Raw genomic sequence first — 17,751 nt, forward strand, 5'->3', positions numbered from 1 at the left:
GTCACCTTAGAAATGTCAGTAAATGCCTAAGCTTTTAAAATATAGATGAAATTAAGGTTAAATGTAACTTAAAAGAAATACCTTATAAATAAGACCAACATTTTATCTGTGTGGTTTAAGAGAAGTACTGAATTGGCAATCAGATGAATTCTAGCCTCAAAATCACTTAAACTCTTAGAGCCTCAGTTAACATTAAAAAAAAGAATTCATTAAAAAAAAAATTCATTACGAGAAAATTTTGCCGTCTATAATAAAGTTCTGGAAAAAGCACAATGAGAAAATTAATGATTAGAGTCAAAAGATGAAGACTTCTGAACCAAACCAAAATTAGATCAAAACATTTATTTTTTTGTGTTACAAAAACAAAAATAAATCAAAGCAGGTAATGAAATAAACATTTTTAAGTATCCCGCCCTGCGTTCTCTGTTCTAGAATTTAGTAAACAGTTCAGGTTTAGGTTGCTTCAACACTTCTTCTAGATGCTATGAGGTCTCCATCTTATAACCATGTTTCTCTAGTTCAGCTCTATAAAGGAAGACAAAAGAACAACATCACTAGGCATTCTTTATGATAAAGAAACAAGATGATTTTTAGAAATAACACAATTAATAAATAAATGAGCTAACAGCCTGAACATCAATTTAAAATACTACCAAATAGCTTTACTTTAGTCCCTAAGAAGGAAACTGGATGTGTATCAACATGATGACAATAAAACTTTGCTTTCCCATTAATAAACCTATGTTTTATATTCCTTATTTTTCTGATAAATCTATTTGTGGAAGAAATGTGAGAGCATTAGTGATATTCTCCAAATACTATATAATTATTCTGTTCATAATAAATATTTAAGCATAAATTTTAAGTATCATTAACCATATGGCTAAGAACACTAGACACTGCTCCCAAACTTTCAGGGATTTTTATAATCATACTGTTATTTATACATAAAGAATAAAGAGATTACTTTTCATACTGACATATGTATCACCCTAACCAAAAGTTATTAATCAAATTTAAGGATATGTGAGAATTATTCTGTATTAACTATATGTAGGCAAAATAAATACAGTAATATAAAGTATTAAATAAGACTTCACTTTAACTTATTTATTATTAACTGAAGGATAACTGCTTTACAATATTGTGTTAGTTTCTGCCATACATCAATATAAATCGGCCATAGGTATATATATGTCCCCTTCCTCTTGAACCTCCCTCCCATCTCCCACCCCTCTAGGAGTCACAGAGCACTTGTTTGAGCTGCCCAAGTCATACAGCAAATTTCCACTGGCTATCTATTTTACATATGATGTATGTTTCTATGCTACTCACTCCATTTGTCCTACCATCTCCTTTTCCTTTCCTAACTTTAAATATGGATAAAAATTTCAAAAACGTGTATTGGTACAAACACTTTTAAAAGATACTTTTTACAATTTTAAGTAGTTTTTTCAACCTGAAATTTCAGTCCTGCTATCTGCACTGTATAAACATTTGCACAAAAAGGTTTTTAGTCCTGTAATCAATTTCAGTTATTTAAACTACCATTCCAAGTATCACCAGGAACTGATCTGCCACAATTTAGATTTTATGAAAGTTTACAACAAAATTATGTGAGGGCCAATTTATAAAACACTGTACAAATATTAAGTATGATTAATGTGCACCACCTATATCATTATATCTAAGACAAAAAGACATTTGTTCTCAAACATAATTTAGCTTAGACACTACCACACTATCTAATGTAAATGCAATGCAAAAATTACATGGTAGGAAAAAAAATACATGGTAGGAATGATATATATGATTCATTTCCCCAAACTCTTTCACTTCCTTAAAATTTTTAGATATTTATAATATAAATACTGACCTAAAGTCCATGAATAATACTAAAGCCAGAGCTTATTCATATGAATCATCTTTGTCTTCTGCTCAGGTGTAGAGGATGGTATGGGCTGGTGGTAAAACACTGGATTAGGAGTCAAGAGATCAGCACAAATTTCTGATTCTATCCTTTCCTTTGCTAAATTTAACTAAAATGTTTCCGTCTTCCCCCACCCCAGGAAATTGAAGATTATAATACCTGTCCTTCACATGTTTCCTATTTAAAATGGATGTCATTTCTTAAACAATAGCTTACGCTGCCTTTTAACAAAATCAATGTAGATTGTTCATTCTCCCTTATTTTACAACTACAACAAGGAAAAAAACACCCAAGATTCAATCTAAGATTTAGGTAGTAAGTCACCAAATTCATTCAGCTTTGTGTGTCTCTTTTCCTTCATGACAGGAGGTGGCGACCAATTATATTTATAAACTCTCTACACATGGACATCACCAGATGGCCAACACCAAAATCAGACTGATTATATTCTTTGCACACAAAGATGGAGAAGCTCTACACAGTCAGCAAAAACAAGACCGGGAACTGACTGTGGCTCAGATCATGAACTCCTTATTGCCAAATTCAGACTTAAATTGAAAAAGTGGGGAAAACCACTAAACCATTCAGGAAAGACCTAAATCAAATCCCTTACGAATATACAGTGGAAGTGAGAAATAGATTTAACGGGCTAGATCTGAACTGCACATGAATATGAAAAAGTACATTCCCAACACCTCAATCTCCATCCCCGTTTGAGAATCACTAATACACTGGGTCTGAGTACTTCACAATTCTAATTTCTGTTGAGTTGTTCAATATTGGTAGAAAATTAACAGTGACAGAATTAAACCCACAGGGATAAAAAAGACAAATATGCTTCTATTTAACTACTTTTATTAAGAGACTAGAAAGAACAAAAGTTCTATGCAATTACCCAAAGAATTCATGTTTAGAAACACAAGAGCTGAAAGCAATGTATCTTTTCATAATTCAAAAATATTTCAAAGGTCAATTGTCATATGTAAGTTACAAATTCCATACTTACAATACTAAGCTATATAAATTTGACTTAAAACTTACCTTAACTGATTGGAGAAGTCATCCTCTACGTTGTCATCATCCCAATTATCCTCCCAGACATGTGCATCTTCATCTTCATCTAAACCAGCCCAGTCTAAAAAACAGAAACAGATGCTAAGTATTTCTCATACATTATTTCCATAAAGACAAAAGCTTCAGAAAGCTTGCGACTTAAGAATCTCTCAATTCAAAACATCTAAACCATATTTATGAAAAATAGTAATCTTCCTCTTTAAATCTCAACTGATGCTATTGTCTTCTCAATTTTTGAATTTGCAGATAATCTAAAATAGTAGTTAATACAAAAACTTCTATTTGCCATGAAAATTTATTATAACTTCAGGAAGATATTTTACTGTTGATTTTTCCTTGGGCTTATTTTTATAAGGTCTATTACACAGTCTTTGAAAACACAGCACCAATAACACTTAAGTAAGTTGAGCAGCAGAAAGGTATCAACCTGGAATTCAAAACTGCTAAATAAAAAATTAAAAAAAAAGATAACTCAGGGCTTCCCTGGTGGCTCAGTGGTGAGCCAGTGCCAATGAAGGAGACATGAGTTTAATCCCTGGTCTGGGAAGATCCCATGTACCACAGAGCAGCTAAACCAGTGTGCCACAACTATTGAGCCTGTGTTCTGGAGCCTAGGAGCTACATCTACTGAAGCCTGCACACCCTAGCATGTTCCACAAAAGAAAATCCACTGCTATGAGGAGCCTGTTCACCACAGCTAGAGAAAAGGGCATGCAGTATTGAAGAACTAGAAAAGCCAAAAATAAATAAATAAAATTATTTTTTAAAAAGATAACTCATATACAAATAATAAAAAGCAGAATTTAATATTTTCTTAAACATGGTTGTAAAATTGTCTTCGAGAATGTCCTTATTCTTTAAGACATGCATGCTGAAATATTTAAGAACCAAGTGTCATTTTGTTGTGTTTACTTGCAAATGCTTCTCAAATATATATATATATATATATATATATATATATATATATAAAACATCATACTTTGATAGAAACAAAGTAAATATGACAAAATGTTAACTGATGAAATGTGGGTGTTTGCTGACCTTTTTTTGAGGTATGATTGACATATAACATTGTAATTGACATATAACAGTAGGTTTTAGTATACATTATTTGATATTTGTATACATTGAGAAATGATCACCACAATGAGTTGAATTAAAATCCATCACCAGCATACATACCATTTTTTTTCTTGTGATGAGGACTTTTAAGATCTACTCTCCTAGCAACTTTCAAACATGCCACAGAGTATTAGTAACTACAGTCACCATGCTATACATGACATTCCCATGACTTACTTTTATAACTGCAAATGTGTACCTTTTGATCCCTTCACCCATTATACAATCCCTTTTTGCACCCTCGAAAACTTCTACAGGGTTAAAAGTTTCAAAATCGGAGAAAAACAGCTTTTAAAAAACCAGTCTGGATATCACCTCTGGAAGCCTTCCTAATTCCCTCTCTTCTCTTCCTTCAGAGATAAGGTCCCCTCTTTCATGTATACCTCTATCACAAAACCTACATATGGTACAATCGTAATTCTCAGTTTATGTCTATATCCATTCCGAGTATCTGAGCTCCTTAAGAGTAAAAACTTTTATTTATCTCTATACTTTTAAGCTACACAATACCTGTTGTGCATATGCACAACTGGTTGTGAAAGATTCAAAAGAACTAAATCAGATCTTGCATATTTTTGTTTGATCCCAAACCCTCCAAAAACAGTAAGCATGTGTCACACTCACTCTTAAATGTGTCCTAGTAGGGCTTCCCTCGTGACTCAGATGGTAAAGAATCTGCCTGCATGTGGGAGACCTGGGTTCAATCTCTGGTTAGGAAGATCTCCTGAAGAAGGAAATGGCAACCCACTCCAGTATTCTTGCCTGGGAAATCCCAGGGACAGAGGAGCCTGGTGGGCTACAGTCCATGGGGCCACAAAGAGTCGGACACAACTGAGTAACGCTTTTCAATAGTTCATGAAGGGAAGAATCTCTTTTAATTTAACATAATGGCAGCAATAATAGGGAGGGGAAGACTAAGTAGATTTTTGAGCTGAAATGAAAAGGACTTACTGAATAATTGTGAGAGTTGAAGGATAAAGGATACCTAAGATGCCTCCCAAGTTTCTGGTTTGGAAAACCAGGTAAATGGAAGTATTTTCTTCTGTTCATCATGAAAGTATTTTCATGATGTTGGCATATGGCATTTAAAATACTTTGTTAGGTACATAATATGATGAATATAATACCAATATGAACCATTGCTGAATAGCTTAAAATCTGTATGTGCTTTATAAGAAAAGCCCAACTCATTCCTTTTCTTATTGGTTTTTTTTTAAGATCAAAATGTTCTTAACTATGGTTCTAATAAGTAACTACTATCATGAATTATTAGTGGTCTTTTTCTGTCCTCCTTACTCTATACTTGTCTTCCACTGATGCCCAAAATGACCACCACTATTTCCATAAGCAACTATTCAAAACATTCAGGTAGGAAGCATATTTTATTAAATTTGGAACTCTAATATCTAGAGCTGAGTACTGGGCACATAGTGTGTTAGCTGCTCAGTCATGTCAGCCTCTTTGTGACCCCCATGGACTGTAGCCCGCCAGGCTCCTCTGCTCATGGGATTTCGCAGGCAAGAATGCTAGAGTGGGTTGCTAATCCCTTCTCCAGGGGACCTTCCTGATCCAGGGATTGAACCCGGGTTTCCTGCATTGCAGACAGATTCTTTATCATCTGAGCCACCAGGAAAGCTCAGAGTAGGCACTCAAAACAATGCTGGGTAAATGGAACTACGTTTCTCAAATTCTCTTCCTCTGAATGGTCAATCTCAGGGCAGTGGGTGGTTTTAGTGGAATCAAAAGTATAAATTTCAAGACAGAAGAGATCAACAATATCATGTATTGTGAATGAGTCATGTAAAATTCTCAACTGTATTTACTGTAAGAATACATGATCATCCCTTTGAGTGCTCCCTGAAGAGAGATCATGTGGGAAATTTCTTTAAGATATCAATGCCTGAAAAGATGGAAGTTTCTCTCAGGCAATTTATTTCAGGTTCCTAGGAAGCTTAGGCAAATGTATTGGCAATGGCAATGTGTGTGCTCACTTGTGTTTCAGTCATCTGTATACGGTAGTGAATACAGTATTCATTAGTAAACTTTCAATAATCGAAAATACTGATTTTTATCTGCATAAATATTTCTGTATATTCCAGTAATATTATTATTTTCAAAGAGGAAATATTTTTAATGATCTAAATTCAAATCCTATTACTATTCCTTGAGGTCCTTAACAACAGTAATACGTAACGATACTAAATATTAACTACATCTCAAAATTAAGTTGACTGGGCTAGAGATACCCTTACATGTTCTCCCTTCTTACAGAAGCACCTTTCAAATTGAAATTTTTTATTCTGTTTATGAATCCACCTATAGTTTATAGTGAGTACAGATTAAGAAGTTAGAGAAAAGAAAATCACATTTGGGATTTCCTTCAGTCTATGGAAGAGCGATCAGAAAGCTAATGCAATCAAATTTGAAAAAAAAATAGTGTACAGAGGGACTTCCTGGGTTACAACTCTGTGCTTCCACTGTAGAGGGCACAGATTCCATCCTTTGTCAGAGAACGAAGTCCTGGGAGCCACACAGTTTGGCCAAAGGAAAAAAAAAAAAAGGATATCTATTTCCAAGGTTAAAGATTAAAAAATAACATTTCTGAACATTCATAAACAAGCAAACTGACTTAGTTAAGTCAAGAGTTAGTCGTTATGTATAGGGATAAAAGAGTATTGTTACTCTCATATTGTCATTGCAATCAGTAATAAAACTGTTGACTCTCTAAATTCTTATATACGAATTTTCTTTTTGTTCTTCTAAGAGCAAAGAAATCTCAGAAAGAAGGGAGCTGTTTTAAGGCAAAAATAAAGGGGACAGAAACTGCAGCATTAAGTATACAACAGGTACATTAAGATGGTATGGGTTGCAGCCTGAGATCAAATTTTAAATTAAAAAGGAGCTCAAAGAGTAGATATATTTCTCTAATACTAAAGCACCAAAAATCAACCTCATGATTTTATCTTTTAATTAAAATAAGGCATTTCAAATCACAGAAATTCAAATTCTTGAATGTTGAACTTATAATGGAAAAATGCAATTCATTATTTCTTTTATGACAAACCTAGACAAGTGTGTTAAAAAGCAAAGACATCACTTTGCCAACAAAGGTCCGTCTAGTCAAGGCTACGGTCTTTCCAGTAGTCATGTATAGATGTGAGAGCTGGACCATAAAGAAGGCAGACTGCTAAAGTATTGATGCTTTTGAACTGTGGTGCTAGAGAAGATTCTTAAGAGCCCGTTGGACTGCAAGGAGTTCAAGCCAGTCAATCCTAAAGAAATCAATCCTGAATATTCACTGGAAGGACTGATGCTGAAGCTGAAGTGCCAATAATTTGGCCACATTTTGTGAAGAACTGACTCACTGGAAAAGACCCTGATGCTGGGAAAGATTGGAGGCAGGAGGGGAAGGGGATAACAGAGGATGAGATGGTTGGATGGCATCACCAACTCGATGGACATCAGTTTGAGCCACCTCTGGGAGTTGGTGATAGACAGGGAAGCCTGGCATGCTGCAGTCCATGGGGTCATGAAGAGTCATACATGATTTGGCAACTAAAAAACACCAAAATCCCTTTTACAGCCAAGTGAATAATGACTATAAAATGTTATTCGTCCTCATCCCCTCCAGTCTTCCTATAACCTATAGCTCTGAGCTATCTAATAATACTAATGGATGGCTTAGGATTTTTTGTTTCTTGATTTAATTACACTAACAACTTCCAGTATAAAAAATTCATACAAAATCATTTCATTAAATCAATGTAGCAAAGTTTGGCTTTATACCTCAAGTTTTTATAAAATGACTGAAGATTATTTAAAATTTCAGAATTTTGGAAACAGAGAAAGCCTTAGAGATCACTATATAGCATATCCCTCTTTGGAAATCACCACCATTACCACAACCAAAAAAAAAAAAAAGAGAGCGAGAAAGAGAAGACTATTTTACAAGAAAATATTTATTTATTAACTTTTTTCTAACATTATTTCATGACCTCAAATTCCAGACTTTAAACATATTTGAGTTAAGCCTAGAAATAGGAATTATCAAAAGAAGCATCTATTTTACTAATATTTTAAAGAATCTTCATAAAGATATCTAATAGAGTTTAATGTTCCAAAAAATAATTTGAGTATATTATGATTTGATTAATTTGATACATAAATACATTAATTAGAATACAATACGTGATCTTGAGTAAAAGAGATGACATAGCTCAAGTCACAACTGTACTTTAAGGTTCTAAGACACCAAACCTCACATCAGCCTGAACCACTTCTAACTAACCAGCTTCCTAAAATTTTAAGGAAATGATTATATATCAAAAGATTCAGGTCAGAAATATAAAATAACAAGAACATTTATTTCACATTTCTCTCTTAATCTTGTAAGCCTACCCTTTCGAGAACAATTAAAATACAGGGCCCACAGGAACTTTTAATCTAATTATGACCTGAATTAAAATGTTGATTTCAGGGAATCCCCTGAAAGTCTAGTAGTTAGGACTCCATGCTTTCACTGTCAAAGGCCTGGGTTCAATCCCCAGTTGGGGAACTAGGATTCCACAAGCTGTGAGGTGTGGCCAAAAAAAAAAAAAAAGAATAAAACACTGATTTTAATGGTGGTATTACTTGTGTCATTAAAATATATTCAAGTTGGCTTTAATTCTTTTAACCTTAAGAGACTAAAAAAAAAAACCTGTTAATTTGTGTCTTATTGCTTCAGATAATCTACAACAAGAAACAAAAAAGATTCAATAACTTATTTTGTAGGATGTCCAATTCTTAACTCTCTCACATATTAATAATATGGGAAATACTAGTTTGAACACTATCTTTTTTGGGGGGAGAGCCTCACTGCAGCATGCAGGAATCTTAGTTTCCTGACCAGGGATCAAACCTCTGGTTTGATCAAACCTTCCACTCTCTGCAGTGGAAGCATAGAGTCTTAAACACTGGACCGCCAGGAAAGTCCCTAAACAGTGTCTTTTTAAAAATTTTAAGACTAGCACAATTTTCACTTTATCAAGTTGAATTCTGATGATCATTTAGCATAAGGGTCACGCATCTCTTTCTCTGTTAACAACCCTTTCATGTAACTTTAATGGCAAGAAAAGGAAAAGACAGAAAGTAGAAATAAAGTCCCAAGAAAAAGAAACTGGCTCATGAATGGAGAAAAACAGTACTGCGAGCCAGATTTTAGGTAGAACACACACACACACAAAGATTCATGACAATAGCTCTATATTTCTTAGGTATTATTATATACTACTGCATAATTATGACATTAGGGAACGTACAAAGACAAACCACAATCTATAACCAATTTTAAACGAAAACTGTAAATATTTTCTTTATTATCTAGGAATGTACTGAGTGAACTATATTACATAATAAGTTAAATAGGGTATAATATCCCCAAATTTATTTCCAACTCTTATAAGTCCTCCATACTATACATGTTACAATATATATAAACTACAATATATGTAAATGCAACTAAATGAGTATGCAACATAAAACGTGATTGATTAATCTCTGAATTTGGCAGACTTCTCTTGCAAAACATCTCTGAACTGTGTTTACTTTTCCATTATAACACTGCATTGATAACCATGCAATCTTAATTACTTTTAAAGCATTAAACTCAGAAACACTTTTTTTTTAAAAAAAGGGCAAAATAATAAAAATCAAACAAGGATACCTGATTTATGTCTAATGCCCTCCTTCAATATGTAGACGACTATAAAGTACACACAGTATCTTCAACACTAAATGCACTGCCAAGATTGTGATTAATCATTTAAATAACCACAGCTGTGTTTACTTCAGTGTGCAGACCTCCAGATGTGTACTGGTAAAAAAATTTCCATATTTTAAGAAGTCAGAATTGAAAATAACCAATAACAGATGCCTAATACATAAGTTTCTAGCAATCCTATATTATTTGAGACTTTGCCCCAAATTTGGCTTTGTTCACAGTTGCCAGTGAGAATTGTATTTTTGACTAGCTTTAAATTTCAAAAATCAGAGTTATCAAAGATCCCAATACTTCATCTAAGTAACACCTGTACATTTAAGTATGAAAAAGTTTTTCTCTCAATGTTTTTAAAAGTATTGACTCGCCCCACTCTCCAACATACATTCTGAAATTTCTTGAAAGTATGAAGTATACCACTTTGGAGAAAAGTAAAGAGGAAATTCTATTTATACCAAATAGGGCTGCAAATGTTCTATTTTACAGCGATTTTCAGGAGCATCAAACTCTCATTCATTCCTTAACAGTAAAACTACTCTGAATATAAACAAACTAATTTCCAACAAAGGTCCTTCAAATAAAAAATGTGCATGTATATACAGAAGATTACAAGAAGAAAAATATAAAAGAAACAAAGGAAAGTTCAAAAAAGTTTTAAATTGTACATTCACCACCATAGGTGAGACAGCAGTAGCTGCAAATAGCATCATTACAGTCATAAATATGATAATAAAGCCACACTATATCTACTCATTCTGAGCTCAATTTACACATGTTCCTGCTTAAGTTGTACAAAACGTATTAAACTTTTTTATAAAATTTCATTTCTGTAGGCTTCAGTTCAGTTCAGTTCAGTTGCTCAGTCGTGTCCGACTCTTTGCAACCTCATGAATCACAGCACGCCAGGCCTCCCTGTCCATCACCAGCTCCCGGAGTTTACCCAAACCCATGTCCATCGAGTCAGTGATGCCATCCAACCATCTCATCCTCTGCCGTCCCCTTCTCCTCCTGCCCCCAATACTTCCCAGCATCAGGGTCTTTTCCAATGAGTCAGCTCTTCGCATCAGGTTGCCAAAGTATCGGAGTTTCAGCTTCAACATCAGTCCTTTCAGTGAACACCCAGGACTGATCTCCTTTAGGGTGGACTGGTTGGATCTCCTTGCAGTCCAAAGGACTCTCAAGAGTCTTCTCCAACACCACAGTTCAAAAGCATCAATTCTGCGGCACTCAGCTTTTTTCACTGTCCTACTCTCACATCCATACATGACCACTGGAAAAACCATAGCCTTGACTAGACGGACCTTTGTTGGCAAAGTAATGTCTCTGCTTTTAAATATGCTATCTAGGTTGGTCATAACCTTCCTTCCAAGGAGTAAGCGTCTTTTAATTTCATGGCTGCAATCACCATCAGCAGTGATTTTAGAGCCCCCAAAAATAAAGTCTGACACTGTTTCCACTGTTTCCCCATCTATTTCCCATGAAATGATGGGACCAAATGCCATGATCTTAGTTTTCTGAACGTTGAGCTTTAAGCCAACTTTTTCACTCTCCTCTTTCACTTTCATCAAGAGGCTCTTTAGTTCTTCTTCGCTTTCTGCCATACGGGTGGTGTCATCTGCATATCTGAGGTTATTGATATTTCTCCCGGCAATCTTGATTCCAGCTTGTGTTTCTTCCAGCCCAGCGTTTCTCATGATGTATTGTGCATATAAGTTAAATAAGCAGGGTGTCTGTAGGTTTATCATGATACAAAAACATCTACATACCCAGTGACTAGGAAATCACCGCGAACATAGCACCATTGTACTATACCTAAATTTTCTCCAACAAGGATTAAAAATGTCAGTGGAGAACTTCAGAGCAAACAATCAAAAGCAATTCTTAAACGATGCTGCTACCAGACTACAGGTGAACTTTCAGTTGTTTGTGGTTCAGAGTCTGAAACAGAGGCTCAAGATGACTCACATAATCATCTGTAATTTTTCTTACATTTTTAAAAAAGGAAGTTCAAATGTAATTCCTTTCATCGATAATTAAAAATATCTGGCTTAAAACTCAACATTCAAAAAACTAAGATCATGGCATCTAGTCCCACCGCTTCATGGCAAATACACGGGGAAAAATGAAAACAGTGACAGACTATTTTCTTGGGCTCCAAAATGATTGTGGACTGTGACTGCAGTCATGAAATTAAAAGACGCTTGCTCCTTGGAAGAAAAGCTATGACAAACGTAGACAATATATTAAAAAGCAGAGACATCACTTTGCCGACAACGGTACGTATAGTCAAAGCTATGGATTTTTCCAGTGGTCATGTATGGATGTGCGAGTTAGACCATAAAGGAGGCTAAGTACCGAAGAACTGATGCTTTTGAACTACTGAGCTACAGAAGACTCTTGAGGGTCCCTCGGATAGCAAGGAGTTCAAATCAGTCAATCCTAAAAGAAATCAACCCTGAATATTCATTGGAAGGACTGATGCTGAAACTCCAATACTTTGGCCACCTGATGCAAAGAGCCAACTCATTGGAAAACACCCTGATGCTGGGCAAGATTGAGGGCAGGAAGAGAAGCGAGCAACAGAGGATGAGATGGCTGGATGGCATCACCAAATCAATGGACGTGAGTTTGAGCAAACACTGGGAGACAGTGAAGGACAGGGAAGCCTGCTTTGCTGCAGTTCATGACGTCACGAAGAGTCAGACATAGCGACTGAACAACAACAATGTATGTTGTGTGTGTGTGCGTGTGTGTGTATCAGATCCCACCTCAAACACGCTGACTTTGGTCCTCTTTGTTGATTAGTGCTTTAGTTCTCTTTAATTCTATAAAATTCCCCAAAGCCATTAACTATTCTTATCTTTTCCACCATCGGTCTTCCACTAGTCATGCAAGTGCAAAATCACAATCCTTAATTTTTTCCTATTCCCATACTCCGCATCAAACTAGTTGCCAAAGCTTCCTTGCTATTTCTGCATCATTCTTTCCTAATAACAACCTATTACAGGCCCTTAGTTCTAACTAAGCTATTGGAACAATTTGCTAATTAGCTTCCCTGACTCTTTCTTTCTATCCTTTCAAATTAATTCTGCTGTGTTAATTTTTCCTAAACTGCCTATTGCCTACGGAAACTTACACATATCAAATAAACAGTCCTCCCATCTTCTCATCTACTTAAGGATCAGGTCCAAACTGGTCATGTGGCTTAAAGCTTTCCACGATTAGGCCTCAACCTACCTGCATGTGCAACTACTTCACAGTCAAATAAAACACATGTACACACTGATTTTCTACCTCCAAGTATCTACTCCTTCTCTTTTTTTTCTGGAAATCCCTTTCCTACATTTCTACATTTTGAAAGCTCTGTTCAAATGTTGCTGCCTCAAGTGGTACACAACTGGAAATAATTTCCCCTTCTTTTAAACTGCTGCTGCACTTTACTATCAATGGCTTAATCACCACACCACAAGTAACTCCCTTTCCACTGAAGGAAACCAAGTAAAATCTTAACCAGAAACCCAACAGATAAACACAGTCAAAAGCAAAAAGTGTTCTGGTTTAATTGGGGGATGGGGAAAGAAAGGCTTGGAGCCCTCCCCACAGGATAAGCACCTGCAAAATACTAAAAAGCGAAAGCCTGGCATGAAAACTTACTGATCCGTATCTCCACTGATATTTATATCACTAAATTCAAAGACAAATATCTACCTAAAGAGTCAAATTTGACTCAATGCAGCTTCTAGTTAACTTTGTCCTTGGTTAAATTATTTTGCTGAACCCCAACTGCCAACATCCGCTGGATCATCGAAAAAGCAACAGAGTTCCAGAAAAACATCCAGCTCTGCGTTACTGACTATGCCAAAGTCTTTGACTGTGTGGATCACAATAAACTGTGGAAAATTCTGAAAAAGATGGGAATACCAGACCACCTGACCTGCCTCTTGAGAAACCTGTATGCAGGTCAGGAAGTAACAGTTAGAACTGGACATGGAACAACAGACTGGTTCCAAATAGGAAAAGGAGTACATCAAGGCTGTATATTGTCACCCTGCTTATTTAACTTATATCCAGACTACACCATGAGAAACGCTGGGCTGGAAGAAACGCAAGCTGGAATCAAGATTGCCAAGAGACATATCAATAACCTCAGATATGCAGGTGACACCACCCTTATGGCAGAAAGTGAAGAGGAAGTCAAAAGCCTCTTGATGAAAGTGAAAGAGGAGAGTGAAAAACTTGGCTTAAAGCTCAACATTCAGAAAACTAAGATCATGGCATCTGGTCCCAACACTTCATGGCAAATAGATGGGGAAACAGTGGCTGACTTTATTTTTCTGGGCTCCAAAATCACTGCAGATGGTGACTGCAGCCATGAAATTAAAAGATGCTTACTCCTTGGAAGGAAAGTTATGATCAACCTAGACAGCATATTAAAAAGCAGAGACATTACTTTGCCAACAAAGGTCCATCTAGTCAAGGCTATGGTTTTTCCAGTGGTCATGTATGGATGTGAGAGTTGGACTATAAAAAAAGCTGAGCGCCGAAGAATTGATGCTTTTGAACTGTGGTGTTGGAGAAGACTCTTGAGAGTCCCTTGGAATGCAAGGAGATCAGTCCTGGGTGTTCATTGGAAGGACTGATGTTGAAGCTGAAACTCCAATACTTTGGCCACCTGATGTGAAGAGCTGACTCATTGGAAAAGACCCTGATGGTGGGAAAGATTGAGGGCAGGAGGAGAAGGGGACAAAAGAGGATGAGATGGTTGGATGGCATCATCGACTCGATGGACATGGCTTTGGGTGGACTCCGGGAGCTGGTGATGGACAGGGAGGCCTGGCATGCTGCGGTTCATGGGGTCACAAAGAGTCGGACACGACTGAGCAACTGAACTGAATTATAAAACTGTCGTTAGGCTGCTATAAGGATTACATAAGACTATCTAAAGCACTTTGTACTGATAAATGGCAGCTACAATCATTCTCATTCTGCATCTTTCAGTGCCAGATTTATAGGAAGCACTCTACAAACATATATCCAATTAATAAGTTATTTATTACGTGCTAACCATTGCAAGGAAACTTAAGGGGTGATGGAGGTAAAAAAGAGAAACTGCATCCAGAATAAAGATAATACTATTTCTACCAAGTATTACATCAACAAGAGAACAGAAAATTGGGGGGAAGAAAGTATTTGGTGAAGTTTTAATACTTCAGAAGAGTAAATGTATAGTTTTTGAAACTTCTATTTTCCCCTCATTTTCACTGTTCACCACATCTTTCAATGGATTATGCTTAAAAACATTATTACGTAACACTGAACACTATTTAAATCACAACTACTTAATGCTTCTTCATTCCACTAAGTTAAACAAATTAGCAAATAGTTTTTCCAAGTAGTTTTACTGTTTAATATCCTGAGTCACACCTCTCACAAAGCTCTGGCAAGCACTAGTATCTTGAGTGGGGGTTTTTCATTCCACTGTATTTCTTTATATCTCCTGTACACTCGTACACATTCTTAAAACAAAGTGTGCCAGTATATATCTTCCTATTTTACGTAAATAACCAACTATTTTTTAAAGTATTTTTGGAAAAACTTTTGACAATATTTTTTATTTCATAAGTTTTTAATACTAAAAGATAATCAAATAACCCACAACCTCAACAAGCTTAATTTTGGATACATCTAAAATTACAAAATATTTGTCAAAAATGGTTCAAATTAAATAAATACAAAACATGCAAAAATCCAAATCCTTAAGAAGATTAGGAGGGAAGAAACAAAGGGGAGACTAATGTTCACTGAATACCAACTTTATGCCAAACTCTATGCTGTACATAAAATATTTCATTCTTATGGACTGAATGCTTGTGTCCTCCAACCCTGAAATTTATATGTTGAAGCCCTAATCACTCTCATTGTGATGGTATTTGGAGATGAGGACTTTAGAAGGTAATGAGGGTAGTATGAAATCATGAAAGTAGAGTCCTCATAATGAAATTAGTGTTGTTAGAAGAAGAGAATCCAGGGAGCTCTCTTTCTCTTTCTACTCTGTAAGGATATGGTGGGAAGGCAACAATCTGCAAGCCAGGAGGAGAACCCTTGCCAGGTATTGAATAGGTTAACACTTAATCTTGGACTTCTCACAATCCAAATTGCAAGAAAATAAATTATTACTGTTTAAGTCACTCAATCTACGGTATTTTGTTATGGCAGCTCAAACAGACTAATACAATCATATAATCCTTACATGACTCTAATTATTATCCACAAATTACATGAAGGAACTGAGGATTAAGAAGGTAACAATTCAAGAAAAAATGCAATGGTCAATGTCACTCAAAGAAATAAATCCAAATCAAAATGATGCAATTCCATTTTCATCCCTTGGGTTTGTAAAGACTAAAATGTTTAATATGGAGTGTAGGTAACCTTCTGAGGGAAGAGGTGAACTACAGTTGGAGAAGGAAATGGCAATCCACTCCAGTCTTTTTGCCTGGAGAATCCCATGGACAGAGGAACCTGGTGGGCTACAGTCCATGGGGGTTTGCAAAGAGTCGGAAACAACTGAGCAACTAACACTCGTAAAAGGCAATTTGAGACTGTCAAAAGGTACCTGGTTCTGAATAAGGTGTCAGAGCCCAAGCAGAGCCAAGAGTGCATTCCTGTGGAGGGGCAGTGTCGTGTGGTTGCTGTGTCATAGCCAAGACAGAGTGAAGAAACCAGCTAAGACTAGAGGAAGGTGAGGTGACAGTGGCCCAGCATGTTGAAGCCCAATGTTGAGATAACAAGCGGATTTGTGGGGTGGAGAGGGCAACAAACATTGGTTAGGAAGGACAATCACCCAACAGACAATTGTTTATGATAACAGGAGCCAGGTTTCTCACTATTGGGGAAGAAAGTTACAAATGTGGAAAGGGAATAAACTAGAATGAGCCCTATGGTGTTGAACTGTAAACTAGAGATATCTATCTGAACTCATGGTTTTATACAAGCACATACATAAATAGATGTAAAAGAGTATATATATATACACACATTTGTGTATTTCCTAGCTTCTTCCATTGAGAGCATCTCAAAAGTCATTAGCACAACTGGAGGTAAGATCTTGCCATCCAAGTATCATTCTCTACCAAAACGAATGCAGCTTAAAGGAATGGCTCATTCCAGGACTGGAACCGGAAAAGGTAAGATTAGCTTGAAATACTTTGTTGTATCAGAATGTTACGAAATGCACAAAGAATGATGGTGACATCAAAAGGTCACAGAAGACAGCTTGATGGGATTTCTGATGTTCAAATTTGGGACAATCTAAAGATCAAAATAAATAATAGCAACAAATTATAACTCACTGAATGAGAATCCATGAATCTGTACTGATACAAATACATAAACAAATAAACTGAAAGTGTGATAATGAATGGAAAACTGTATTTACATAGGTTCAAAGTCCCTCTCAGTAAAATATCTAATAATTACAAAGGGAAAATGTGTAATCTAACAATGGAAAAGAATCACAGACACTAACTTAATAAAGAGATTATCAACAATGGAATAAATGAGTGTTAATTTATTCCACTGTTAATAGTTGGAATGATAGTTGGAATAACCATCCAACTATCCTAAGAATTTATCTTACAAATAAGAACAAAAGCAAAGATATAAGAATATTCACCTCAACATATTCTGCAATAGAAAAAACAAAGCATAAAAACAAGCAAACAAAAAACCTAAAACCGCGAGATATCAATACATATTTATAGATTATTTAATGTGCATACAATGGACTAGTAGAACACAACTATTAACAAGTATGATAGATGTTTATATTAATGTGACACATGTCTAAGATATATAATGTAAAAGC

General features: G+C 35.7%; 1 protein-coding gene across 10 annotated transcripts in view; it reads right to left on the reverse strand.

Moving 5' to 3' along the window:
• Positions 1-17,751, reverse strand: part of SEM1 (SEM1 26S proteasome subunit) — a 353,898-nt gene that overhangs the window by 327,760 nt on the left and 8,387 nt on the right. For 6 of the 10 annotated variants that reach the window (XM_081531550.1, XM_081531553.1, XM_081531555.1 and 3 more), the window contains 2 exons: positions 2,972-3,065; positions 328-525 (listed from right to left, as the gene is read on the reverse strand). In XM_081531550.1, the coding sequence (XP_081387676.1) occupies positions 483-525; positions 2,972-3,065 (137 nt within the window). In that variant the 3' untranslated portion in view covers positions 328-482. Of the gene's footprint in view, positions 1-327; positions 526-2,971; positions 3,066-17,751 lie in introns of those variants that run through there. The other 4 variants (XR_014066093.1, XM_081531548.1, XM_081531547.1 and 1 more) reach the window with 1 other exon arrangement.

The sequence above is a fragment of the Giraffa tippelskirchi genome, chromosome 10 (genome assembly GCF_054371585.1).
Source record: "Giraffa tippelskirchi isolate mGirTip1 chromosome 10, T2T-mGirTip1v1.2.pri, whole genome shotgun sequence".
Lineage (NCBI taxonomy): Eukaryota > Metazoa > Chordata > Mammalia > Artiodactyla > Giraffidae > Giraffa > Giraffa tippelskirchi.